Consider the following 27,220-nt stretch of genomic DNA (forward strand, 5'->3'; position numbering starts at 1 on the left):
TTTGAATTCTGAATTTAATCTTTACAAATGATTTCTTGAATTCTGACCTTAATCTTAACAATGATCCTTTTAAGTTTATTCAGACTGAGGGATTTACTGACTTCACACAACAACTCCAGCTGCTATATTTTGGACTGTTTGACGGTGTTCCTTGCTTACAGCCTACTGTCACTACTGCAGGTCAAGCTTCTTGATGTGTTCCAGTTTCTTCCTGTACTGCCCTGTACCCCCAAACCATTTGCCCTGGTAACAGTCTCTTCAGTCTCTTATCTGTATATTCTCTGTCTAATCAACTTGTTTAGTTCCAGCACCACCTGTCACCTGGCATTTTACCAATAGCAATGAACCATATAACTGCTAATTGAGACCCCAAATGTCTCATTCCTTTTGAAATTCAGGCTGTCCTCAAGTACTCAAGACCCTTAGCACAGCTGGCATTTTCCACAACTGGCCATAGCTTCAAATAGCTTTCCATAAGCATCTGCATCCCAGCATCTAATAGAGATGGGTGCACCATCAAAAAAGCAGAATTGGCTTAAGGGAGCAAGTTGGGCAGACACATCACAAGGAACAAAGGCAAGTATTGAGGAATTGGAAAGAGAAATTAACACACACCTTTAGGAAAACTTTTCTAATAAGATAGTGAAAGTCTATGCCATTATACTTTAGATACTGAATTTGTAAACATTACCTGGAGTACTAGAGATACCCAAAGGCAAAATACCATGAAGCCATCAAAAACACACCAGCGATCCTTTACATATGATGTATCTCCCTGAAAAAAAAAAAAAAAACACATCATAATCGTGATGATGTAAAGTAATTCGAGTAACAGTGAGGGAAAATTCCCAAGGGCAGACAGCAATAATAAAAAAAATCCTTCCATTCTCCTAACAAGTGTTTAGGTTTTTGTGTCTCACCAGTGGAGAGATTCCCCTCATTTCCTGCCCTACTGATCACACAGGAAGCAAGAACAAATCTCCCCAGTGTAGACACAGAGAGCCAAGAAAACCAGACAAACTGGGAGGAGTTTTCATAAGACCATTCAGAAAATAAGATTAGTATCCACACAGGGATTTAGCTAGTTAAAATGCAAAATGATTAAGTTTAAATTGGATATATTTAATTATTCAAAATAATTCAATGTTTTGCCATGTCACAAGTGTACTACTTTATTTGTATACAGTATGTATGAAGACTGACATATTTTGAGCCTAGTTTAGAAATTTGAAACTGGCATTGGTTGCTTAGGTCATCACCAACTTTGCAGATGCATGCATAAAATCAGGATTGCTTTGTGTCTGCAAGAAAAATAAATAGGCATGTTACAAAATATAAAAAGAATGTTCTGTGTTCAAGAATTCACAATGGAAATGTTAGTAAACAGAATGTTTTTGCAATGTCGCCCTGGGTTTTGCATTATGTACTTTATACATTTATACATGTAAAGCAATCCCTACATAGAGGATAAAACCATCCGCTCCATCTAAAATGCAGTTTGTGCATTACAAGTGACAGCTTGAGGCAGTACCATGTAAGTACAAATAATCACTTTTAGAAACTTTAAATAGCTGTTTGAACTGTTTGAATTACATTATCCACCAACATCTGAATTTAAGCTGTAGACGCATTCCGGGGATTATTTCAAATGCTATATGTTTAAATGAACTACAAATTAAGGGCTTGCTGACAGTATTCCTTGCTTTAATACACATGAATTAAGGCAATGCATGATCATGCTATAACCACTTCCAATACTGAGCACTTCCCCCCCTTCCTGCCCAGGCCAATTTTCAGCTTTCAGCGCTCTCACAATTTGAATGACAGTTGCACAGTCATGCAACACTGTACCCAAACTAGATTTTTATCATTTTGTTCATACAACTAGGGCTTTCTTTTGGTGGTATTTAATCACCACTGGAGTATTTATTTTTTGCTAAATTAATGAAAAAAACTTGGAAAAAACCCCCACCTTTTTCTTTGTTTCTGTTATATAATTTTGCAAATAAATAATTGTTCTTTACTAATTTAGGCCAATATATATTCTGCTACATTTCTTTGGTGAAAATAACCCAAATCAGTATTTATTATTTAGTCTGTTGGAAAGTTATAGAGCCCACATACCAAACTATGGTATATATCGGAAAATCGATCAGTCCTGAAGTACTTACAGCCAATATAATTTCTTGAAGCCCACAAATGTCAAGACAGTACATATATCCCCCAAACAACCCTTTTTGCAAAGTAGACAGATGTATTTAGTAAGAGCCATGGCGAGTTTTTTGAAGTATTAATTTTTTTGTCATAATTTTTTGGAAAATTAGGAAATTTAAAAAAAATAAATAAATAAAAATTTTTTTTACATACGGTCAAGAATGCAGTACAGCATCATCATATAACTGGTATGAAAAAAAAAGGTTTTTGGCCACAGCTAATCACATTACACAAATGGGCTGTGATTGGCCCAGTCTGTACATGTGTTTACTGTGACCAATCACAGCTAGTGACACAATTTTATACATGGATGGCATGAAAGGAAGCCATCCATTGTTTACAATTGTCATGTGACCTGCTGTGATTGGTAACAGCAGGTCACATGGTACTGGCAACGGGTCGGTACACAGGTCTGTCATTGGCTGTGTCCGATGTACACAGTCAGTGACAGATCTCACCACAATCTGTGAAAAATTACCTGTGTGCATAATTTTATAATAGAAAACAAGAGAAACTTTTTTTGTTTGTTTAGCAAAAAATAAAACACCCATTGGTGATTAAATGCCACAAAAAAATTAAAAAAATGTCATATGGGTATAGTGTTGCATGACTGCGCAATTGTCATTGTCATTATATTACCCAATTGTTTGATAAAATATAAAAGATGATGTTATGCCGAGTAAATAGATACCAAATATGACATGCTTTAAAATTGCAATGGGAACAAACCACATACATTTTTAGTATCCATAGGCAATGCTTTAAAAGCCTTTACAGGTTACCACAGGAGGTCTAGTGCTAGAATTACTGCCCTCAATCTGAAGTTCACGATGATACCTCACATGCATGGCAAAATTTGTTTACATACCAGCGCTTGTGTTCGTCCTTGCGTGTGAGCAAAGGGGGAGGGGATTTTTTAAAAAAATATTTATTTTTTTTTTACTATTTTGCACTGTCCCTTTTTTAAACACTTTTATTGTTATCGCAGGGAAGATAAATATCCCCTGTGATAACAATAGGCCCTCTTTTCTGAGAATTCTGGGGTCTATTAGACTCTAGATCTCTCCTCTGCCCTTAAAGCTCAGTGTGATCAGATACTTTCCCAATTTTAAAATGGCTCTGTTTATATTCTGCAAAACTAAAACGATGAGATGCATGTAGCTTCAGTTTCTTAGATCATAGAGATGATAAGAGCCATTCCAGTCTCAGAGTCAGCTCTATGGTCAGCCATCATCCTCATACAACCACTCAAAGTCCAGCGACATACCAGTGTGTTGCTGTTCCTTGCAGTATGTACATATGCAGTATATAACAGCAGAGAACATGGGCATATGATGAATTGGGTTTGTGAACCAATATGCCTGCAATTCATTATTTTTTTGTAATGCCCATGTTGAGGGTTAGGCCCAAAAAAGTTTTAAATTCAGAAACTGTGATAAGTTTCCATGCAAATTGTGTGGCAAGAGCTGAATTTGGGTGGGCGATGATGTATTGTTGTGCGTATAAATTGCTTTGTCCTACAATCAATTGAAACAAATGTTTCGTGAAAAACAGCAGAGGGGCTAAATGCTAGTGCTGGCAGTGAACAGGGTTGATCCTGCTAACACTGCATTTTTGGGGAAACTATACTAAGGAGGCACTAGTATAGTTCTGTTTGTGATCAATATATTGATCTGTACAAACACTATGCTAGTAATGGTGGTAATCAGCAACCTATAGCGTGAGTGTGATAATGTGTGGGCAATCTAAAGCTAGCTGACCTGGCTGGGAGGGGCACTTACAGACCTTGACACTATCTGATGTAGCTAGTGGCAGTAATACACTGATCAGTGAAAAATTCTACATATTGACACTGGCATTAATGGCACTGCCTGGGTGACAGGGGTGATCAAAGGGTTAATAGAGGCCATCAAAATGTGCTAATCTAACATATGCATGTGTAAAATGTAGTGCTTCCACTCAGTGTGGTGTTATCGCTTCTCTCCCTGGACCGGAAAAGGGGGCAGCGGAGGGCGCAAGCATACAAAGCAATGTAAGTGTATGTCGCTTTGTCAAGAGCCATCGCTTGCCCGCTTATTGCAGGAGAGGGCTTGCCAAGTAGTTAAAAAACAATTGTAAAAAAACATTTTCTCAATATTTTATTTTAACATGTCTTTTTTTATTATTTCTCTAAATGCTTTCATCAGAGTAGTACAGTGTTACCATAGTAACAATGTATTATTCTAGGGGGTGGGGGGTGATCAGGGATTTATTTAAATTTTTTTACACTTTGCATTGCAGGGGCAACAAAGATTATTACTCTGCAATGGAATGCTTGCTTTGAACTGTCATGAATGGTTCAGGACCATTCAAAATACAGTGATCTGTGATTGGCTCCAGCTGGTCAATGGTACAGGGTGCTGTGATTGGCCCATGTACCATGTGAGAGCTGTGTGCTGATCCCAACTCACCAGGAACAGACGCAAAGCAGTTATGAATCAGATTGATTCATAACAGCTTTGCTACCATAACTATCACATGATCACCGGGTCCTGATTACCGGGATCCACATTCCGCTGTGACTGGTGGACACAGCGGTCATGGGGGGGGCGCATGCAGCACTCCTCTGTGTTGGAACAGGCAGAGCAACGTACCAGTATATTGCTTTGCCTGTAGCTGCCGCCCGTCCGCAGTAAAGGACTGTGGGCAGTCGGCAAGTGGTTAAAAAAAAAACAAAACACAGACAAGATTTTGCAGGCCTTTAACCAATGGATTAATTAAGGAAGTGTGATCAATGACAGAATGAGATTTACTAAGAAAAATAGATATTGTTCATTTTGGTCTGTTAAATATACAATTGAAATGATTGTGTTACATCTGTTTAATAAGTGCAAATTTAATCGCTTATTTAATCACTTACTAAGTATTAGTGATGGGGCAAACCTGTTTGGTGCACGGTCGAACATTCGAACCTAACAAAAGTTATACTGCGGTCTTTGAATTCACTAAGCGGTATTTCACCACATTAGAGTATGCAGCAAGATACCGCACAGCATTTTTCCAAAAAAAGTTGGCATTCACTAAAAAAAGTCTACTAAAATAGCGCATGAGTTATTTTATTAAGTCATTCAGTATTTTAGTAGTAAAAACATGCGTTAATGTTCCAGCAGTCAGCAGGGTTTCCCACTGACAGCTGAATGTAAAAAGTGAATCAATGAAAAAAAAAATTTCAAAAAGTACTGTTTTTAAAGGCACAGTCATTTTTCATTTCTTAAAGCAAGGGTCCTCAAACTATGGCCCACGGACCGGATACGGTGCGCAAAAGACATTTATCCGGCCTGCCGGGCCAGCCGAAAAAAAAAACAAAACAAGAAAGAAAATATGCCGGCCGGCAAATAGCTAAGCTGCTCTCTGGGTCCTCGGTTACGAGGACCCCGTGAGCGTCAGCCTGGAAGCCCCGATTGCAGCCAGAGGAGCAACAGGAGAGGAGGAGGAAAGCATACCAGGTACAGTGCATTGTGGTTTTTAGTGCATTTTAAATATTGTATTGTTTTTTCCTGTTTTTTTTTTCACTACAAATAAGATACATGCTGTGTGCATAGGAATTTGTTCATTTTTTTAAACTATAGTCTGGCCCCCAACAGTGTGAAGGTCAGTGAACTGGCCCCCTTTTCAAAAAGTTTGAGGACCCCTGGCATGAGGTTCCCCCTAAAAGCCATACCAGGCTTTTTAGGCCTGGTGGGACTTTTAAGGGGACCCCCAGCCCCAAAAATGAGGTGGAAAGAGCACCTCCTAAACTCCTACTAGACCCTTGATCCTGGCAGGCCAGGAAAGGGGGGGACAAATGAGCCCCCCCACCCCAAAGCACCCCCCCTGTGTTGAGGGCATATGGCCTGGTACGGTTCAGGAGTGGGGGGGGGGTGCTTATTCATCCCAACCCTTTCCTGGCCTGCCAGGCCTGTGCTTGGAAAAAAGATCTGATAGAAATTTAGGGGGGGACCCCATGCTTCCCCCCCTATTTTTAGTGGGTGGAGTTTCCCTTAAAAAACCTGCCATGCCCTCTTTTTAATTTTTTTTTTGCTCTGGGGTCCCTCCTAACCTTCCTACCAGACACAAAGGTTCTGGTAAGGATGGGGGGGGGGGAACCCCACGCTGGTTTATTTTTTTTGCTTGTTTGTTTTTTAATAAAGTCATTTTAAAAAAAAGTCAGTCCTGCTGCACTAGATTCTATATATTGTACAGATGTTCAATTTTAGTTTAAGGGGACCCCCACAGGCGTGATATTTAAATTTACTTTAAGCAATTAAAAAAAAATCACTGCCTCTTTAAAAACGGTACTTGAACTATGGCCAATAACTTACATATAAGCCTTCAAAATGGGCACTTTTGAATTTACAAGTTCAAGTCCTATAGACTTGCATTATGTTTGAAGTTCGCAGTCGAACTTTCATTAAGCTTGAATGTTTTACCGCAAAACAAACAGGGGGGGTGGTCGGCCCATCACTATACATGAACATATATTAATAAAACATATGCTCACCACTTCCTAAATGACACCCAATGCATACTTCCCAACGTAATGGCAACAGCTTTAAAAAAGGAAAGGGTGATTCTTCATAACAACTTTGTAAAAAAAAAAAACCCACACACACCGAACGCCAATTTTAACTTACCGTGCTAAATATATGAAGGACACTGACAATTTACTTGGAAAATAAATATTTAAAAAGACCAGCTGTTATAGGTATTGTTAAACAAAAACACTAAATGAAGTTTGATATAAATATGAATTAAGTTGATTGCCAATTATTTCTGCGCTGATAATCACAAAGTAAATGTGGGTGTCATTTCCTGCTTCTGTATTATTTACTTCAGTCAGACATAAGATGCTCTATGCACATGCTCTATAGTTTTTAGCAACCTCACAGAACTCTCAGAATTTTAACTAAAACAAAATCTATAAGTTTTTGTGAACTTAGTGCTATTAACGCTAATAGTACTGTAGCTTTTTAGCTAAAATCACATTCATTTTTATACAAAATAATGGTAATGTACTTTTTAAAAACATTTTATTCACAGTCATGTTACTGCAGTCTCCCTTTATGTTCATTACTCCAAAACAGTGAGCATGTCTCTGTTAGAGGGTGGGCAGAGTGACAAACTAGTGGGTGAACAGTGTGACATACTAGTGAGTGGACAGAGTGATAATGGGCACAACAAGGAAGTACGTTTCCCACTTGCATGTGTTTCACCCTAGGTGCACACCTAAGCGTTTTCCTCAGCGTTTTGCAGAAACGCAGGACAGTCCATCTAACAATTTCCTATGGGACATGTCCACATCTGTGCGTTTTCACCCAGTGTGTTTTTTGGAAAGGATCAGGGACTTTTTTGGAAGCAAAAAGTTTTTTTTTGGTTCTACAGACTTCAATGGAAATACTGCAGAAAGGCATGTAGTGTGTTTTTGCCGTGTTTTGCATTTTAAATCTGCCTAGCAACAAGAAAAATGGAAAAAAAACAAAAACAAACGTGAAACGCATCAAAAACACAATGCAAAACACAATGCAGAAACAGCTCAAATGCAACCTGCATAGGTGTGAACCTAGCCTTAAGCTTTAATTGCTACTGCTTGGAGCCACTGTCAATTAACATAGCAGGGCTGGTCAGGGGGTGTTCCATAAACACTGAATACTAGATACAAGAATGGTGTCCTGCATCTCCAAATAGGAACAATGGATACACAAACTGAACACAGTGTTTCTGTGCGTATGTCATAGTCAGGGGTCAGGTCTGGAGACCAGTAACTATAGAAGTAGAGGTATACAAGCAGGTCACCCTGGCAGATGACGTGGGCTCACCCAAGATGTGGGGTCTGAGTACCAACTGGTATTCACCAGAGCTGCTGATGGTGGAGATGGGTTTTGCTGCGTGTTAGTATCAGGTCGCGGTCCTCAGGATCATCCCACCAGGAGGTGAGCAAGCTGGGTTCCGGTAGCAAGTAAAGCATGTAGGGATCAAGCAGTGTAGTCAGTAAACAAGTCAAAGGTGGTAGTGGCAGGTTGGGATCAAGCAAAAGTATAGTCAAGGAGCAAGCAAAAAGTCAGTAATGAGTGGTAGCAAAGATATGGACAGCAGCAGGAGTGACCAAAGTGGGATATTAGCTGAAGAGAGCACATTAATCTAGCAAACAGGAAGTGCAAAGGCATGTCTTAAATCAGGAAGTTCATGGGAGGAGCAAAGAGTTCAAGGTTGAACCAGAAACAAGACAGAAAGAACATCTGTCCAAGTAATAAGGCAAAGTACTCTCTAGCATCTCAGGTGGCTCCTCAAGAAGAGTTACTGCCACACACAGCAGACATCCTGGGTTCAAATCCAGGCCCTGACAGCCTGGCATATGCTCAAACTTACACAATGATCAAGAACTGGCAGGATCACCAGGTATTCATCAGTAAATAATGGACTCACAGAAAAAAGGGCTAAATTTACAAAAAGTAACATGAAAACATGATGTATTTTTGGGGTAATATACATATAAGTTAAACAATAACTGAACTTTAAGTACAGGAAGATATGTCTGAGGTCCCTACAGTTCTGGAGTATAGTACCAAGAAGAAATCTCCCCATGAACTTGGCTATTGTTATACAGCGTAAGGAAAGTGCAGCCGAGAACCAGCAATTGCATTTCCTGGTGATCAGTGTGTCATTGGACACGGCTGATCATGTGGTAAAAGGACGCTGTGATTGGCCTTTTACCACATCACATGATCAGCTGTGTCTGTAGGACACAGCGATCACGGAGATTGCCGGGTGCGCGCCCCCGGGGGCGTGCAGGAGAGCGCATTCTGGAAGGACGTCATATTACGCCCTCCCTGAACTGTCGCAGGGTGTTCAAATACTTCTGTTCCTCACTGTATATATATATTTATGCCCGGACCTAATGCCATCCAGTATTTAATGCATTCTAGGCTTGATACAAAAGTATGAGTAATTAATCTGCACAAGAGATATGAAAGGGTTTCCCCGTTTCTTTATCACAGCAGGAGAATTTTCTCTATTCATATCTCATTCCCTGGGGTCACTTCATTTCCGTCTCAGCCATCTGCTTGCAGATTCATTTTTGGTGGAATCCCTTTATGCAGAGATTTTTATCTTGGGCTTACATTTCATATGATATTCTACTCTTGCAAGTTTCATTTTCAATTACGAGATTTGTACAGTAAAATTAATTGCAATATATCAAATTATGTACAGTACATAAACTAGATTTTTTTCCTAAAATGGAATGTCCTTCAAACTTAACTTTTCAACAGTTTATTTTTTCTTACATCTGAACTATCGGTCCATTCCATTTCCATTTTAAATGGAAAGTATAATGTGCATTTCTATTATCACAGTTTTTACTTTAAAGTCTTTTTCTAACATTTTGAAATGCTTGCTATAACATATTTTTTATTATTCTACTATATAAATATAGATTTGAAGATTAACCATTACGCATAGCTCTATAGCTCTATATCTGAATCTGCCTTATGTAACCTCCCTGCTTAGCAACTGCAACCACTTACAGTACATGGAGCACACGGTTTTCAATAAACAGCAGATTCATATAGTTTTGCAACGTGAACTACAAACTATACAAAGATATACAGTTATTAAAAATAACTACACACTAATAACATTACTAAGATCAAGCTGTCCACTTTACATGTACATGAAAGATGTAGTTTTAATATTATACATTTTGCAGAAGATCTGCTTTAGAATGGTCTCAGGTTTAGTCCTTTGGCATCTACATTGATAAATGTTCCTTTTGTACAATGCCCCATACAGAGACAACCTTAAAGTGATTCTAAAAGTTGACATTTAAAGAAAAACACAAGAATGTTATACTTACCTGCTCTGTGCAATGATTTTGCACAGAGCTGTCCAGATCATCTTTTTAGGTCCCCTACCAGCAGTCCTGTTTCCTTCCTCCCACTGAGTGCCCCCAGTAGCAAGTCTTTTGCTATGGGGCACTTGAGCAGGTTTGATCCTGAGCCATGCGCCTATGAATGGATAATGTCCAGTCACACACAGAACACGACTCGGCCCTGCCCTCCACTCTCTCCTCATTGGCTCACTGGCTGTGATTATCAGCAGCAGGAGCCAATGAATCCTTCTGCTGTGTGAGTCAATGAATAGGCAGAGACCTGGGAGAGCAGCTGCTCTCATGCACATCACTCAACCGAGATGGAGCTAAGGTAAGTATGAGAGAGGCTGAGGGAGGAGCTGCACCCAGAAGGTTTTTTTTTTCTTATTGCATAGAATGCATTAAGGTAAAAAAACCCTTCTACCTTTAGAACCATTTCATCCTACATTCTGCTTTTGACTGCTAACATCTGACTGAGCACAGTTGTTAGGTGTCACTGACAGCTCTGCTGCCCAATAACAATCAGGAAGCAATCAAAGTGGCTGACCATGTGATATCTGTCATCTATGACACTGATGGCATGCAAACTGAAAGTGAAAAAAAAGCCATCATGCAGCAAATGCAACTACAGACTGAAGATGGCAGTGTGACACTGTTTAATATTGTTATTGTAAGCTACAATTACAGAATTACAACAATTTTAAAGATGGTTTCCGGGTATGGATTTATATACATAGTTGCATTGGTCTCACTTATTTCAAAAATTTAATTAACTCAGGAAATAAGTGCACAGTCACACATCCCGGTAGACCGAATCAGGTAGGAGGTGGTACTGCATCTTTACCCTGCTTGTCATTTGGAGATCACCTGTACCATTGTTTTGGTTGGAAATGTGTGGTTGGTGGTGGGGCCTTCTCCCCCTTCTCCCCTTTGTTTGGTCTAGTGTCCGGCATTCCCTCCCCCACACCTTTGGGGGAGGGTTCTTAGGCTTCTAGTGTGTCATATCCTAATAAACCAACAGCTATCATCTGGTTGTGATTGATATTGTGGTGGTCCTGTGATGTCTCTGATGGAGCAGATGTGAACTGCGATCTGTGTCGGCATTTATTAGCAGGACATAACATTGTTGATGCACATATATGTGATTTTATTATTCAATAATGTGTAATTACATGTTATAATAGTAACACGTGATGGTTATGTATTTGTCCACCTTTTTAATGTATCATAATACATATTCTGCAAGGAGTTTTCTCAAGGGGGGCTGTACTTTTTTTGGCAGTTAATGACATATTCCCCTATTGGGGAAAGAGCGCTCTACAGTGAGGAAAGGGACCCATTGGTGGCAGGTTTTTTGTTACAAGGTTCACTGGCCAGTGATCCAGGTAGAGTAGTTGCATTTAGATAGGACTTGCAGTATATGTATGCCATGGTGTTTTTCTCACTGCATTATTTTGCTTTTTTACCACTGTGTAAATATCTTGTAATGCTGGGATACTGAAACTGTATTGTCATAGAAACTTTTATCTAACAAAAATGTTCTCTTACTGTTCAATAATGTCCTCTCTTACATTGCTTAATTCTGTTTAACTAGTTGCACACTTTGGATGTGCTAGACAAACCCAAAAAACTTTATTGTGCACAGGGCATGTGTAGCATGTCCGGTCTCGCTGGCCTGCTTCTAGGACCCCCCCCCTTCCAGTCTCGCTAGCCTGCTTCTAGTACCCCCCTTCCAGTATACTATAATTGTCGGCTGTGATTATTCAAAGTCAGCATTACATTATACTCAGAGAAGAATTTGGCATCCCTACTGTACCTGTCAAAAAAGCAGTCTGATTCAGTGTTTATAAACAACACTACTCCAGATCACAATTAACCACTTCCGAAGATTTACCCCCCCCTTCCTGACCAGGCCATTTTTTTTGGGATACGGCGCTGCAATACTTTAACTGACAATTGCGCGGTCATGCAACACTGTACATAAATGACATTTAAGTCCTTTTTTTTTCCCATAAATAGAGCTTTCATTTGGTGGTATTTGATTACCACTGCATTTTTAATTTTTTTGCACTATAAACAAAACAAGACACAATTTTGAAGAAAAACCTGTTTTTGACTTTTTGCTATAAAACATATCCAATAAAAAATTTTTAAAGTCACATTTCGTCATAAATCTAGGCCAAAATGTATTCTGCTACATGTTTTTTCTAAAAAAAAAAATCTCAATATGTGTAAATTAATTGGTTTGCGTGAAATTTATAGTGTCTACGAATGGCAGTGTATATACTGGAATTTTTTTTTTTTATACTAGTAATGGCAGCCATCAGTGACTGCAGCGAGCATTCTGACACTGGTTGGGAACTGACTGCCAATGACTCTCCCAGTGACACTAACACTGTGATCAGTGCTAATAAAAAGCACTGACGCTGTAATAATGACAATGGGCAGGAAGGGGTTATCTTTTGGGTTATCAAAGGATTAACTGTGTTCTGTGTGTGTTTTACTGTGTGTGCTGTTTTACTGCAAAGACATGCTGATTTGTATTTCTCTGCTGTGCAGAGCAATACAAAGCAGCATGTCCTTGCTGGCAGGAGAGAGACCTGTGTTGTTTACACACAGGTCTCTCCCCTGTCAGTTCTACACGGCGATTGCCGGGTGCCAGCAAGGAATTTCAGGCCAGGACCCGATGATTGACATCCCTAGCCGGCAATGGCAGCATGGGTAGGACAGCGTGTGTGCCTCCTACCCGGAAATGCAAATCACATAAATATATGTGATTTTACACAGCCCTTCCACCCTGTAGCAGTAGTTCTACTATAGGGCGGCGGGCAAGTGGTTAAATACAAGGGACCCAATACAACCAGTAACTCCTTAGGGGGCAGCACTGCATACATATTAAAGCTTTATCAGCATTAGGTTTACATATAATTTAAGCTCAGAGCTCCAGTGCTGACATTTAGGAGGTCAGTACCTCCATCTTGCACAGATGGACCAGTAATTTAAAGGATAAGTTCACCTTTCATAACATGTTACACCCACATTCAGGGTGTAACATGTAACTTGTTACGATCAGACCAGCCCTCGCTCCCCTGCTTTGACAGCTAGTGGGGGATCATCTACCAAGCCCCCCCCCCCCCGCTACCCCTGCTAGCTGTCAAATTATAAAAAAACGAGCTCCGTCCACCTGACCACATCACTCATTCACAGTCCTCTGTGAATGAGAGACTACAAGTTCTGACAGCCTTAGTGGCTGTCGGTGCGTAGTCCTCAGTGAACTATCATGGCACTGTGATTATTCTTGTTAGTATATCTGCTATATCTGCTTGCTCGTATATCCCGTATGAGCAAGCAGATATACTGACAGGTCTGCAGAAGACCTGCATGACAGGGATCAGCTGATTGCTGGTGCAATATTTAACAGGCTCCTGCAGACAAAAATAATAAATGCACATTTTTTTACTTACAAAAAATATTGTATTTATTATTTTTTACTAAAAGCTGAACTTATCCTTTAAGCATCTTCACTTTTCTGGTAATAGCTGGTAACTAAAAATGATGCACAGCAGTAGTTTGAGGACCAGGCTTCTTTCTTTAAGGCTTGTGCTGCTGCTTCTGTCAAGCCGAGTTTACAAATAATATTTTTGGGTGTGATAAATGTTGTACCCCTGAAAAAGTTGCACTGAAAACTACCTTGCCAATTTTGTTTAATGAAAAACATGCATCATATTCTTGGTAAAACTCATAGCAATAAGTATAAAATAAGAAAAATATGTGCTTACTATTCAATTATAAAATGCAAAATACCACACACATACATTGGGCTAAATTTACATTTTAATTAGATTTGTATTCTAAAAAAAAATTATATTTAATGGTATTATATTAGTAAATTTAGATGTTACTTTACTTTTCATAACAAAAATAGTAATGTTTTTCTGATTGAATATATAATGTATAAGAAATAATTATATGTGTTTATATTACCTTGCTTTTGTGAATTAATTGAACTGTTGAGTAATGAACATGGTACATTTATTTATTTATTTCAGGTACTTATATAGCGCTGTCAATTTACACAGCACTTTACATATATATTGTACATTCACATCAGTCCCTAACCCTCAAGGGGTGTACAATCTAAGGTCCCTAACTCACATTCATACATACACATACTAGGGCCAGTTTAGACAGTATCCAATTAACCTACCTGCATGTCTTTGGAGTGTGGGAGGAAACCAGAGTACCCAGAGGAAACCCACGCAGGTACAGGGAGAACATGCAAACTCCAGGCAGGTGGTGCCGTGGTTGGGATATGAACCAATGATCCTAGTAATGCCAGGCGGAAGTGCTAACCACTAAGCCACTGTGCCACCCCATACTAAACCTTATTTTAAGGTTCCATGAGTAAAACATTTGCCTCTAAAAGGCTGGTGTAGCAAGCGTCAGATGTTTTCAATGTAATGAAATAAAGAGGCATAACTACATAGTATATTCTAATGAGACATATTCACCATCTACTAAACAAAAAACACAAATGTTGGAATAAAATACACATATAGGGTTATTTAATAGGAAAATGCAAAGAACAGCATTGGTGTACAATGTCACAGTAACCTATTAACCTATAGCAAAATAGATTTTGGCTTTCAATTTAGAGCAGTCAGAGAACTCAAAGATAACTGCTGTCGGCAGCAACACTTTTTCAAATAAACCTGATAATGCTCAGTATTTTATTTTACAGTTGTATAATCTAATAGTGATTCAGTCCAATAAGCAGACTTCCGTATTCTGGGTGATTCATATAGTTCGTCTTCTATGCTGTCATAGTTAAATAGTTAATTAATTAAATTGGAACTTTTGTGGTTATATTGACAACAATTAGCTTGAGTCTGACCGAGGTTGGACACTCCACTGTAAAGCCATGAGTAAAATATGCCCTGAATTTTGGCTCTTGAGTCCCGGTTCACACTGATGCAAATTCTATCCGAAAAGCATAGATTGCATGTAATCTACAATAGAATTATTTCCAACGCAGGCTGTTCACATATATGCGGTGCAAATTTGATCCGGTCCAAAAAAGGGTCCTGTGCGAGTTTAGTGCAGGTGTGTTGCGAATTTCATCTCCTGCTATGCCCAGTCCCCTCAGAGATCACATTCAATTCACACCTGTCACAGCAGAAATCACACTGTAATACCACGCTATGAAACCGCATTAAATTTGCACCTCATCAGTGTGAACTGGTACTGAGAGAGGATTTTTTTAAACTTAACTAAACTCTCTAAAGAGAAAACCTGGTGTAGGATCAACACAGACAGAGGACCAGAAAGGCAGCTGCAATCTAAAGGAAACACAGGTATATTCAACATACATAACAGTGACTTTCTGTAATATATTTAAATACTTTTTTAAATACCTTTTCATTTCAACCTATAGCTCATTTTATACAACTGACCAAAAACTAAAATTTTATTTTGTTACATTATGCTGGGCTTCTCTGTATGCTGCTTGTGTACAGTAATATACAGCAATTTATCTTATTAAAGGAAAGCTGGAATGGTATCATTTCTTTTTAAAATGCTTTAATTGCTCAGGTGATGAAAAGGCAGATGCACCCATTAATAATTAAAGCAATATTAAACTCAAAAACAGGTGAAAATAAAGAGGAAAAAAAAAAGAAAAGTAACACAACTACCTCAATAAATTGAAATCCTGGAAAGGTAACCTGAAATATATAACATTTTTGCTTTTGGGTTTAGATACACTTTAAAGTGGAATTTCAAGCTACACCTACCGAATCTTAAAAATGTTTCCTTCCTCATTTCTAAAACCTATGCTGACTAACTTGTGTAGGAAAGATATGTATACCCACCTATTTTCAGGCCTCTCTGGTCCGGTCACGTGACCTACTCTGTGTTTGCTTTTGTCAACTGCAGAGGAAAGGAGAGAGTGCTCGACAATGGCTGGAATGCCTGATGTTTCCCAAAGTCTCCTATGATCCATCCGTTCTCTGCACTCCATCCTCTCCCCTGCAACCATCGCTGGCTGACACAGGGGAGCCAGATCACATGACCAGACTGGAACGACCTGAAAACAAAGTAAAAAAAAAGAAAGAAGTATATAGATCTTTCTTGCATGAGTTAGTCAGCATAGGTGTTGGGTAGGGGGAGTGGGAGAGAGCATTTTTCATATTAGTTAGGTGTAGCCTGGAGTTTCACTTTCAGGGTCAGTTCACACCACAAAAAATGCATTCCGGATACATACCAGATACGTTTTTGCTTACACGCCACACTCCGTTCCGGTGCAGTTTTGATGCAGTTTGCTATGTTCCAATATGGTTATGTGCAGAAAAAATGCAGCATGTTCTACTTTTTTTTCTGCTCTGGAAACTGACTGGAACTGACTGCGTTAGTGTGAACCAGGGCCATTGGAATACATGGAAAACACTGTGCATGCATTTTTGATGCAGAACTGCATCTAGTGTTAATTAGCCCTTAAATAATAAGACTATGGTAACCCTGACATTAGTTTCCTTAGGATAAATGCAGAAACATTTTCTTGCAGTGTATATAGTACACCTGAAGCAGGTCATTTTTTTTTTTAAATCAACAAAGTTGAATACAAAATCTGAACACCCACTAGTGTTAAAGAGCTTCAGTTTAAGCCATTTGTAACCATTTTGATATAATGTAAATGATTTCTGTAATTCATACAAAAAAAACTGTGCAGAAAAAAACCCACCATGCTGTCAAATTATAAAATGTTTATCTCACCTTGACAATTCCTCTTATGTGCATTTTTGCAATCATCTCTGCGGTGTAAAGAAACATCAATAGCGTATCAAGGGCAATTGTCACATACTGAAGGGGAGGATAATGCTCAAAGGTCTTCGGGGTGTTCATACAAACGGAAATGACACTGATAATTGCACAGATGCGTAGTAATGAGTGCACCCACTGAAAGAGAAGAACATTTTATTATACATTTCTTCCTGCAAGCACGGCTGTATGACAAGCATAATTAACACTGCACAGACAAACTTATGTGCACACATTTACTTAAAACTAGGACTCTTTTCAGCATGTGGCTGGTTGTTACAAACTTGGCATTGGAACTAAATTGCAAAAATAAATACAGTTTATAAAAATTCATTTATTCAAAATATCCAACAGATGTGAGCTTCATACATGCAGCAGATGTGAATTTCACACTGATTTAACCTATATCATCTTTGCAATTTTAATGCTTAAAAGCCAAATTCCACCTATGGGCATGATGTCTTTGGTAGCTTACATCATTTTGTATGGTACATACAAGAGTTTTTGCTTCAGTGTAATGCTACATTTAAAGTAAATTAGTCATGTAATACATGGGCTGCCATAGCGGACCCAGAAAAATACATGCAGCAAATTTCAAAACTCCTTATCTATGTACTAATTCCAACCAGGGGCAGACTGACCATTTGGAAATTTGGGCATTGCCCGAGGGCTCAGGGTCAGTAGGGGGCCCCATGAGATGCCCCTGGTACCTTTTTCATAGGCTTTTTTGAGTTTGGGCAAGGGCACAGGGGCCCCATGATCCCCTATTGCCCGGGGGCCCCATGAGTTGTCAGTCCGCCCCTGATTCCAACTGGAGGTTTTGAAGTATTGATCAGAAATCAGCAGTGGCGGCCAATACAGTATATTTAAACAAAAAAACGTATTCCTGCGCCAAAGCTTTCCAAATAACACTCTAAAAATGCTGCTGTGCCAATCGTGAAAACACAAACAATATAAATATAAATAAACAGCGCAAATTTAGATAATTAATCAATATAATAAATCATTAAAATAAGTGCATAAATTATTCGTGTTTCCCCTTAATAATAAACAAAAACACCCAAAAGTCCATGTGCTGAAGACATAATTACATTGTAGAAATAAAAAAATAATATAATGAAAGTGCCAACTTCTTTTCTTCAAAAAATATTTTCACCTTCCACCAGTGCACACACCAACATTGAATACACTCACCAGAACTTGGTGAGTAAAAGACCTTTTAAGGAATTTTAGGGATCCTAAACCCTCTTTGGTGCCAGGCTAGGGAAAATCTTCACCCTCCGAATAGACTCCACCATCCAACCAAAAGAAAAAAACTCACATAGCATAATATTGTCACACCATAGTAACTTATTCCAAATAGAGATTAAGGCCACTCACATGTTATACATAATAAACATGCCTTTAGCAAGTGATTAACATGTGAGTGGCCTTAATCTCTATTTGGAAAAAGTTACTATTGTGTGACAATATTATGCTATGTGAGTTTTTTTCTTTTGGTTGGATGGTGGAGTCTATTCGGAGGGTGAAGATTTTCCCTAGCCTGGCACCAAAGAGGGTTTAGGATCCCTAAAATTCCTTAAAAGGTCTTTTACTCACCAAGTTCTGGTGAGTGTATTCAATGTTGGTGTGTGCACTGGTGGAAGGTGAAAATATTTTTTGAAGAAAAGAAGTTGGCACTTTCATTATATTATTTTTTTATTTCTACAATGTAATTATGTCTTCAGCACATGGACTTTTGGGTGTTTTTGTTTATTATTAAGGGGAAACACGAATAATTTATGCACTTATTTTAATGATTTATTATATTGATTAATTATCTAAATTTGCGCTGTTTATTTATATTAATACAGTATATTGCTCTCATGTCATATTTCTCATAAACCACTGATACTAGTCCTTTTATATGTTGTTTTTCTACATGATCACGGCTAACATTAATGCAATATGATACCTGAAAGATATCTGCAGTAACTTGGCCATGCTTACCATAAGACTACCAAAAAATCATAGAGGCAGTTTGGTGCCAATTGAAAAGAGACTGCCTACCGATTCTAAAGTATTGACCAAATACTGCTTCTTAACAGGAGATTTGATTTACAGTGTTGTTACATGTAGTAATTCTGGATATCTTTTTAGTGATCCTTTAAGGTTCTCCCAAGTGGAAAAATGAATGCTATTAATAAACATCTCCAGTCTTTGACAAATTAAAGTATTTTTCATTGAAAATTCAGCTTTTGTTGAGATGCAGTGTGCTAAAGCAGTCCCATCATGAGACAAATACAAGCGTTCCATTGCTGACCTATTTCTGAAAATACTATTTAACTGGATTTTATGAATAAAATGCATATGTGGAAAGTCTAGCACACTGACTGAAATGAGGGCAACATAGCATCCAGTAACTACCATTACTGGATGAAGAAGTCAACAATGGAAGTCTTTGAGTGTCTCTTAGGATCCTTTCACACGGGCATTCCAATCAAGTCTGCTCATCAGTTTTTCCTGTGGAGCGGTTTGGAAGGTCCATTTATCCCCATTGACAAGCAGGTTTAAACAGACACAAATCTGTTTACACCCACCTACCTCCGGGTCCGAACAGGTCCACTAAAAAAAAAAAAAAGAAGGTCTTATACTCCCCTCTTTGTAATTCTTATACTCCCCTTCATTTTCTTTACCAGCGAGTAATCACCAGCCGGAACCCATGATTAACAGCCAAGGCCGCGAATTTCGGCGCGGGTAGGGTTCGCGTGTGCCCCCTACCCGGAACTGCGACATCACGTATATATAAGTAATTTTGCGCACCCGTGCCGCCCTGTAGCAGTATTTCTGCTATAGGGTGGACGGAAAGCTGTTAAATCACCCACACAGTGCGTGAGTCTGAGGAGTGGCTCACCCCCCATCTGATGTGTTAAAAGGAGGTGTATGGAGTTTCATCCATAGAAAGCTGCCTAAAAGAGTTTATAAGATTTAATATAAATAGTAATAAAATATAGATAAAACAGTATAAAAAACAATCTATACAAAATACAACTGACCTTAATTCATTAAAGTTTCTCTATTTTTGTACTGTAATATTTAGCTCTGCCATTTCTAGTACTACAGTGTTTGCTTGGGACTGATCCAAAGGTACAGTAATGAAACCATGTGTTTTTTTTTATTCATTCCCATTTCTTTGTATAAGGAGGTCATTGAGATCATATGGCAACACTAAGATCCTTAAATAAAGCTTTCTTTCACTTGACACTTTGGTATTATTCAGAGCATAATACCAGTTACCACAATGCACAGCAATGTAGGAGTATGTTCTGGTTGATTGAAATACAAAGCTAATTTAAAGTGTATTTACACTTCTGCAGCCAAATTGGGACAGGGCCAACTTTATATTTGTTTCCATTCACATAGCATAACTAATGTAAAAATGTAAAAAAAATGTAAATGCGCTTTACCTTTTTATTTATATTTTTTTACTTGATTAAAACCTACCTAGATTTAACCTTTTATGTAATGGTAAGGAGGGGACTAGGGAGCTATGTTTACCATAATAGTTTTTCGTGTCTGTACTATGCTGGCAAATCTCTACATCAGTTGTAAACTAGAACTGAACACTGTCTGTCCTAACAAACAGGTAAACATCTCAAGGTGTGGATGCTGCATTGCATGCTCTCTCAGTTTCCTCAGTTTGTCCCTGCATTTGTCACTTTGGACTTTGAAATTGTTCAGAATAGCTTGCACTCCAGTGTATATACCTGCTTCAAAGAAACAACCAGAAAGTTAAGAAACATTTTTTAAAGTACTATTAGGTATGCTGTGTGAAAGGGAATACATTACAAACATACAGCGGTGGATTCTCAAATTTCAACTGCAAACATGGAAATGGGCTTTAACACCAATGCACATCTACACCTGCGGTTTAGGTTGCATATTCCCTGTGCATTGCATTGATCTGCACTGAAAAAAAATGAGAAGGGCCAATTTTTTGTATGTTGAAGTGCGTCTGCATTGTGATCTGAATAGGCTCTTATACATACTGCTCATAGCATCTATAACAACAACTATACCATTATTGACAAAAAAGAATGCCAAGCTGTCCCTAGTGATTTATGTCCTATCAATACCACCACATTTCTACAGATGCAGAATTATGCACAATATAATTATGCACAATATATACACAGAGAAATTATTTCATGACACCACCTTAAGACATTTGAATGGTGCAATAAACCCCATTCCTGTATAACAGGCTTTAGGCTTCATTCAAACATGCACTGGCACCCATCCTGCACCCGGTACCTTTGATTTGACATCTGCATCCACTCAAAGATGTATGCAGGCAGCCTATATAGGTGGATACAAATGCAGCAGCTGCACAAACACAGCGGCATGTTGAAATCCTGCATGACTGTCAAATTGTGACATGCAACTGTGTCCCTACAGCTGCTGCGTATGCATCCACTTCCAAAACAAAGACAGCCTACATACAGGATGGGTGCCAGAGCCCTCTGAAGGAAGCCTTAGGCAGAAACATAACAATATATGCAGGATCTTTTTTCCATGTGCTGAAAATAAACAACAATCAAGAAGCGTTAAAAACAGAACAACAACAACAAGAAAGAGAAAATAAAGCACTTACAGGCTTATTGATCCACAGAATATCTGCATTATCAGACAGTGATTCATCTGGACCAAAATCAGTTACTGGCTGGGCCTCTACCCTCGAGCTCTGCTTTCGCTTCAGCATACTGTTGTCACTTTTGGTTTTCTGAGATGAAAAAAACATGAACAATAAACACAGGCATAAAAGCTATTTCTTGTACTACCTAATACCACCATGGAAACAACAACAAAAGCATGCAAGCGAAAAAAAAAATCAAACTTTTGAATTCTGACTTATTTTGTTTAAATCTTGCCTGGTAGCTACTGTTGATGATCATGTTAATCGTTTAAATCAAACAACACATTTAGCAGCTGTTTTTTTTTAATCCGGACTGAAGTAGTGAAAACAACTTAAAATGTTTTGTGCTTTAACTATACACAATACACAGGACTGCACGCTGACAAACTGATGGGTACAATTTACTACATTTTATACAAATCTAAAAACCCTGCAAAAGCACTAAACACAATAATATATATATATGACAAATAGTATTTACTAAATATTATACTATCTGCAATCAGTGTACATACTCTATTTAGATAGAGCAATGCTGAAATAATGGGGGCTGAAAATCGGGGAGAATAAGGGTCTACAATATGGCAGTTTTCAACAAGCATTATGAGTAAGCACTTGTAATTAAAGTAATTTGTGCATCCTTCATTATTCTTAAGTACAAATTAATTAGATGTTTAGCTGCTGGATTCACTCAAAATATCCATTGGTGGGTTGTTGACAAGAAAACAAAAATGTTTTAGGAGGTAGTTAATAATGAAGGGATAACTGATTTATTATTGGCAAATAAAAATGAGAAAAAAAAAGGATGTGCTGTCACCATGTATAATCAACTAAGTAATGCAAAGATTTACTTGCAATTGTTTTTGCTTTATGTACAAGAAACGTGTACATGTTCGTACACCATGGTTCACTGATCATACATGTTATACCTTGCTTAAAAAGGGGACTCGTATGAGAATTCATATTAATGTAATTTGATGGATTTGACCGTTTGTGAAAATTGCACCCATTATTTTAAAGCAAACCTGTAGCCAGTGACATGGTGGTAAACAGCCTGTAGAATAGTAAAGAAAGCACCTGAAGCCTCAACCGTGTCTTACTTCAGGGGACTAAAAGTCCTTGAACTCAAGTTTTCTAATATGAATATAGCAACTTAACCAGGAAGTCAGTGCCTGTTCCTTTCTTCTGGGAGTTGCTTTACTTGTGGCAAATTTTTACACCATACCATATTTATTTGGCACACATGGTAATCTGCCTAAAAAAGGCACATCTCATGTACGGCATGATGGTTCTGGACTCCACCTTCTCCCATCTAACATGATTTGATATTGGCCCATCAATGCGATGGACAGCCACACTAATTGTCAGGTGCAGGTAGCAAAGACAAATGTTGATATTCTAACTGAAGCCAGGATCTACAGTGCCTTGAAAAAGTATTCATACCCCTTGAAATGTTCCAGATTTTGTCATGTTACAACCAAAAAAGTAAATGTATTTTATTGGGATTTTATGTGATAGACCAACACAAAGTGGCACATAATTGTGAAGTGCAAGAAAAATTATAAATGGTTTTCCAAATTTTTTACAAATAAATATCTGAAAAGAGTGGCATGTATTTGTATTCAGCCCCCTTTACTCTGACAACCCTAACTAAAATCTAGTGGAACCTATTGCTTTCAGAAGTCACCTAATTAGTAAATAGAGCCCACCTGTGTGTAATTTAATCTCAGTATAAATAGAGCTGTTCTGTGAAGCCCTCAGAGATTTGTTAGAGAACATTAGTGAACAAATAGCATCATGAAGGCCAAGGAACACACTAGACAGGTCAGGGATAAAGTTGCTAAGAAGTTTAAAGCAGGGTTAGGTTATAAAAAATATCCCAAGCTTTGAACATCTCACGGAGCACTGTTTAGTCCATTATCCAAAATTTAAAAGAGTATGGCACAACTCTAAGCCTATCAAGATATGGCCATCCACCTAAACTGACAGGCCGGGCAAAAAGAGCATTAATTAGAGAAGCAGCCAGGAGGCCCATGGTAAATCTGGAGGTGCAGAAACAAATTCTCCTGCGCTCTGGGACCCAGGAGGGTGGCGGATGGATGGAACCAGAACTGGAAAAAATCGACCACCAGTGCATGTAGAGTTGTGCAGCTCCAAACAAGGCTGAGGAAGCCCGACCAATACTGCAAAGCGAAAAAAAATGAGAAGCGCACCAACCTAGAGCATTACTTCAGTAACCAAAATGTATTAATTATAAAATGATACTCACAAACAGCGAATAAAATCGGGCATGTAAGTCCTCAGAGGGACTTGAAAGATAAGGAGCCAGCGCGAATCCCATCATGGGGGTAGATACTCAGTACAGCTGACACTTTTCGAAGGGCAGCTCTGATGAAGAAGGGATGCCCTTCAAAACACGTCAGCTTTACTGAGTATCTACCCCCATGATGGGATTCGCGCTGGCTCCCTATCTTTCAAGTCCCTTTGAGGACTTACATGCCTGATTTTATTCGCTGTTTGTGAGTATCATTTTATAATTAATACATTTTGGTTACTGAGGTAATTGTTACGGATCCGCCAGGTGGTACCTCTGGCAGCCCATTAGGCGGAATCACCCGCAGCGTAGAGTCCCGGTCTGCATTTTCACCAGGGCCCCTGATGGTGGGGATGGACTTGGAGCAGAACCAGGACCAGGTCACGACCTCCAAGCAATCCCACCAGTGGCAGAGGGAGCCTCCGGGGATGAGAGTAGGACAGAATAGAGCCAGATGTGAGGAGGCCGGCAGGACCAGGCAGGATAAACCGGCGGTTGTCACCGTGGGGAATGGCGATGTACAGAGACGGCAGGCAGAGAGTGGTCAGGTCACACGCAGGGTCAGTACCGGAGTCAGTCCGCAGAATGGTCAAACAAGCCGGGGGTCGGCACAGGAGAAGGAAGCGTAGTCAGGGGCAATCCAGGTCAAACACAGGAGAAGGCAGCGTAGTCAGATAATCCGGGTCAGGGCTGGAGCAGGCAGAAGGTCAAACAATCCGGGTCTTTAATCACAGGGCACAGGTAACTACAGGTAACAGATCAGACCTTGCGGCGATTTGTGACAGTGCAGGGCATCTTTAAATATCGCGCCCTGCACTGTCATTGGCCGCCCAGGACGCGCCCCCGGGCTGTCATTGGTCGCCCGAGGCGCGCCCGCGGCTCCTACTGCGCATGCGCGGCCTCCTGTCAGCCGCGGCCCGCCGGGACCTGGTGCTTGTGTCCCGGCGTGAACCGCCGCTAGTGCGCATGCGCCGGGGATGGAGCCGCGGCGGTCCCTGACAGTAATGTGCTAGGTCGGTGCGCTTCTCATTTTTTTTTTCACTTTGCAACTCTGGAGGAGCTGCAGAGATCCACAGCTCAGGTGGGAGAACCTGTCCACAGGACAACTATTAGTTGTGCACTCCACAAATCTGGCCTTTATGGAAGAGTGGCAAGAAGAAAGCCATCGTGGAAGGAAAACCATAAGAAGTCCTGTTCGCAGTTTGCGAGAAGCCTTGTGGGAGACACCTCAAATATGGAGAAGAAGGTGCTCTGGTCAGATGAGACCAAAATTGAACTTATTGGCCTAAAAGCAAAACACTATGTGTGGCGGAAAACTAAAACTGCACATCACCTTGAACATACCATCCCTACCGTCAAACATGGTGGTGGCAGCATCATGTTGTGGGGATGCTTTTCTTCAACAGTTACAGGGAAGTTGGTCTCCAAAAGATTTGAGACTGGGGAGGAGGTTCACCTTTCAGTAGGACAACCACCCTAAACATACAGCCAGAGTTACAATGGAATAGATTAGATCAAAGCATATTCATGTGTTAGAATGGCCCAGTCAAAGTCCAGACCTAAATCCAATTGGGAATTTGTGGCAAGACTTGAAAATTGCTGTTCACAGACGATCTCCATCCAATCTGATAGAGCTTGAGTTATTTTGCAAAGAAGAATGGGCAAAAATTTCATTTTCTAGATGTGAAACTCTGGTAGAGACATACCCAAAAAGAACTGTAACTGCAACTGTAAGTGGTTCTACAAAGTATTGACTCAGGGGGATTGAATACAAATGCACGTCACACTTTTCAGATATTTATTTGTAAAACCTCTTGAAAACCATTTATAATTTTCCCTCCACTTCACAATTATGTGCCACTTTGTGTTAGTCTATCACAAAAAATCCCAATAGAATACATTTACGTTTTTGGTTGTAACTTGACAAAATGTGGAAAATTTCAAGGGGTATGAATACCTTTTCAGGGCACTGTATATATTAACCACTTGCCGCCCAGCCACCATATTTTTGCAGGGCGGCACTCGCAGGCAAAACCACGTTTTAAAACGTGGTTCTGCAAAACAGGTAGGGGGCGCGCGTGAGGCGCGAGCCCGCCCTGCGTGATTCGCGCTCCCGTGGTTTTCACACCCCTCCCAGATAGCGTCAGATTGCCCATCAGTACACCAGTCATCACATTTAACCCCTTGATTGCCAGAAGCACGCTCATGTACAATAAACCTCCATTGCTAGTATAGTGTCTGAACGGGTCAATATCTTTGATCAGGTCAGCACTATACCAGCGTTCACATTAGTATAGCATCCCCAAAAATGCAGCATTAGCGGGATCAGCCCCTGTACCTGCCAGCACCTGCGTTTAGCCCCTAAGCTTACCCCCCTTCTCCCCCAGCAAGTGCAGTGTCAGTAGGTCACTGTCACTTGATACATTGCACACAAAACCGCAGTGTTCGTAGAATCAGGCCTGATCTCTGTTAGCACTTGCCGGTAAATTTTGATGACTTTCATATGCAGCAGAGTGCCAGTACTAGTGCCGCTCTACCTTTTGGTGAACTGGCGAGTACCAACGGTCTAGTACATCCTGGTCTTTCACATACCTCCTTGATTTTTGGAGCTGTTTTTCACGGAATATCTGTATGTGTTGATTGTGGATCAAAGCAATTTACTGTATATGCACAACAATTTATCGCCGCCAACCCAAATTCAAACTTTGCCAGACCATTTGCATGGAAACTCATTACGGTTTTCAAATTTACATTTTTTGGGGGCCTAACCCTCAACATGGGCATTACTACAAGAAATGAATTGCGGTTGTATTGGTTCGCAAACCCGATTCATCATATGTCGTGTTCTCTGCTGCCATGGCCAGGCATAGATATGAGAGTATAATGTGTTTTATGTATTTCAGCGACAATACACTCTGTCATCCTCGGGGTAACCCTGAATTTGACCGGCTCCACAAAATTCAGCCCCTCGCAAATCACCTTAACCTAAAATTTGCAGATGTCTATACTCCCCAGCAAAACATCTGCATTGAGGAGTCCCTCATTAATTTTTCTGGCCGCCTTGCATTCAAACAATTTCTCCCCAGCAAGCGTGCCAGATATGGGGTCAAGATGTAGAAGATCTGTGAGAGGACAACAGGCTATACTTATAAGTTTCGGATTTACAAGGGAAAAGATAGTCCCGTGGAGCCCCCCGGATGCCCAGACTACATGGGGAGCAGTGACAAGATAGTTTGGGACTTGGTGTCATCATTTCTCCATATGGGGTACCACTTATACGTGGACAATTTTTATTCAAGCGTGCCACTATTTAGAC

At 39.7% G+C, this 27,220-nt stretch overlaps 1 protein-coding gene across 2 annotated transcripts in view; it reads right to left on the bottom strand.

Moving 5' to 3' along the window:
- NALCN (sodium leak channel, non-selective) overlaps positions 1–27,220 on the bottom strand; it is a 694,063-nt gene that overhangs the window by 533,821 nt on the left and 133,022 nt on the right. For both annotated transcript variants that reach the window (XM_089679951.1, XM_089679950.1), the window contains 3 exons: positions 21,549–21,677; positions 16,871–17,053; positions 692–775 (listed from right to left, as the gene is read on the bottom strand). In XM_089679951.1, the coding sequence (XP_089536077.1) occupies positions 692–775; positions 16,871–17,053; positions 21,549–21,656 (375 nt within the window). In that variant the 5' untranslated portion in view covers positions 21,657–21,677. The remainder of the gene's footprint in view (positions 1–691; positions 776–16,870; positions 17,054–21,548; positions 21,678–27,220) is intronic.

This window comes from Staurois parvus, unplaced genomic scaffold (genome assembly GCF_062004578.1).
Source record: "Staurois parvus isolate SC_StPar_1 unplaced genomic scaffold, SC_StPar_1.0 ptg000233l, whole genome shotgun sequence".
Lineage (NCBI taxonomy): Eukaryota > Metazoa > Chordata > Amphibia > Anura > Ranidae > Staurois > Staurois parvus.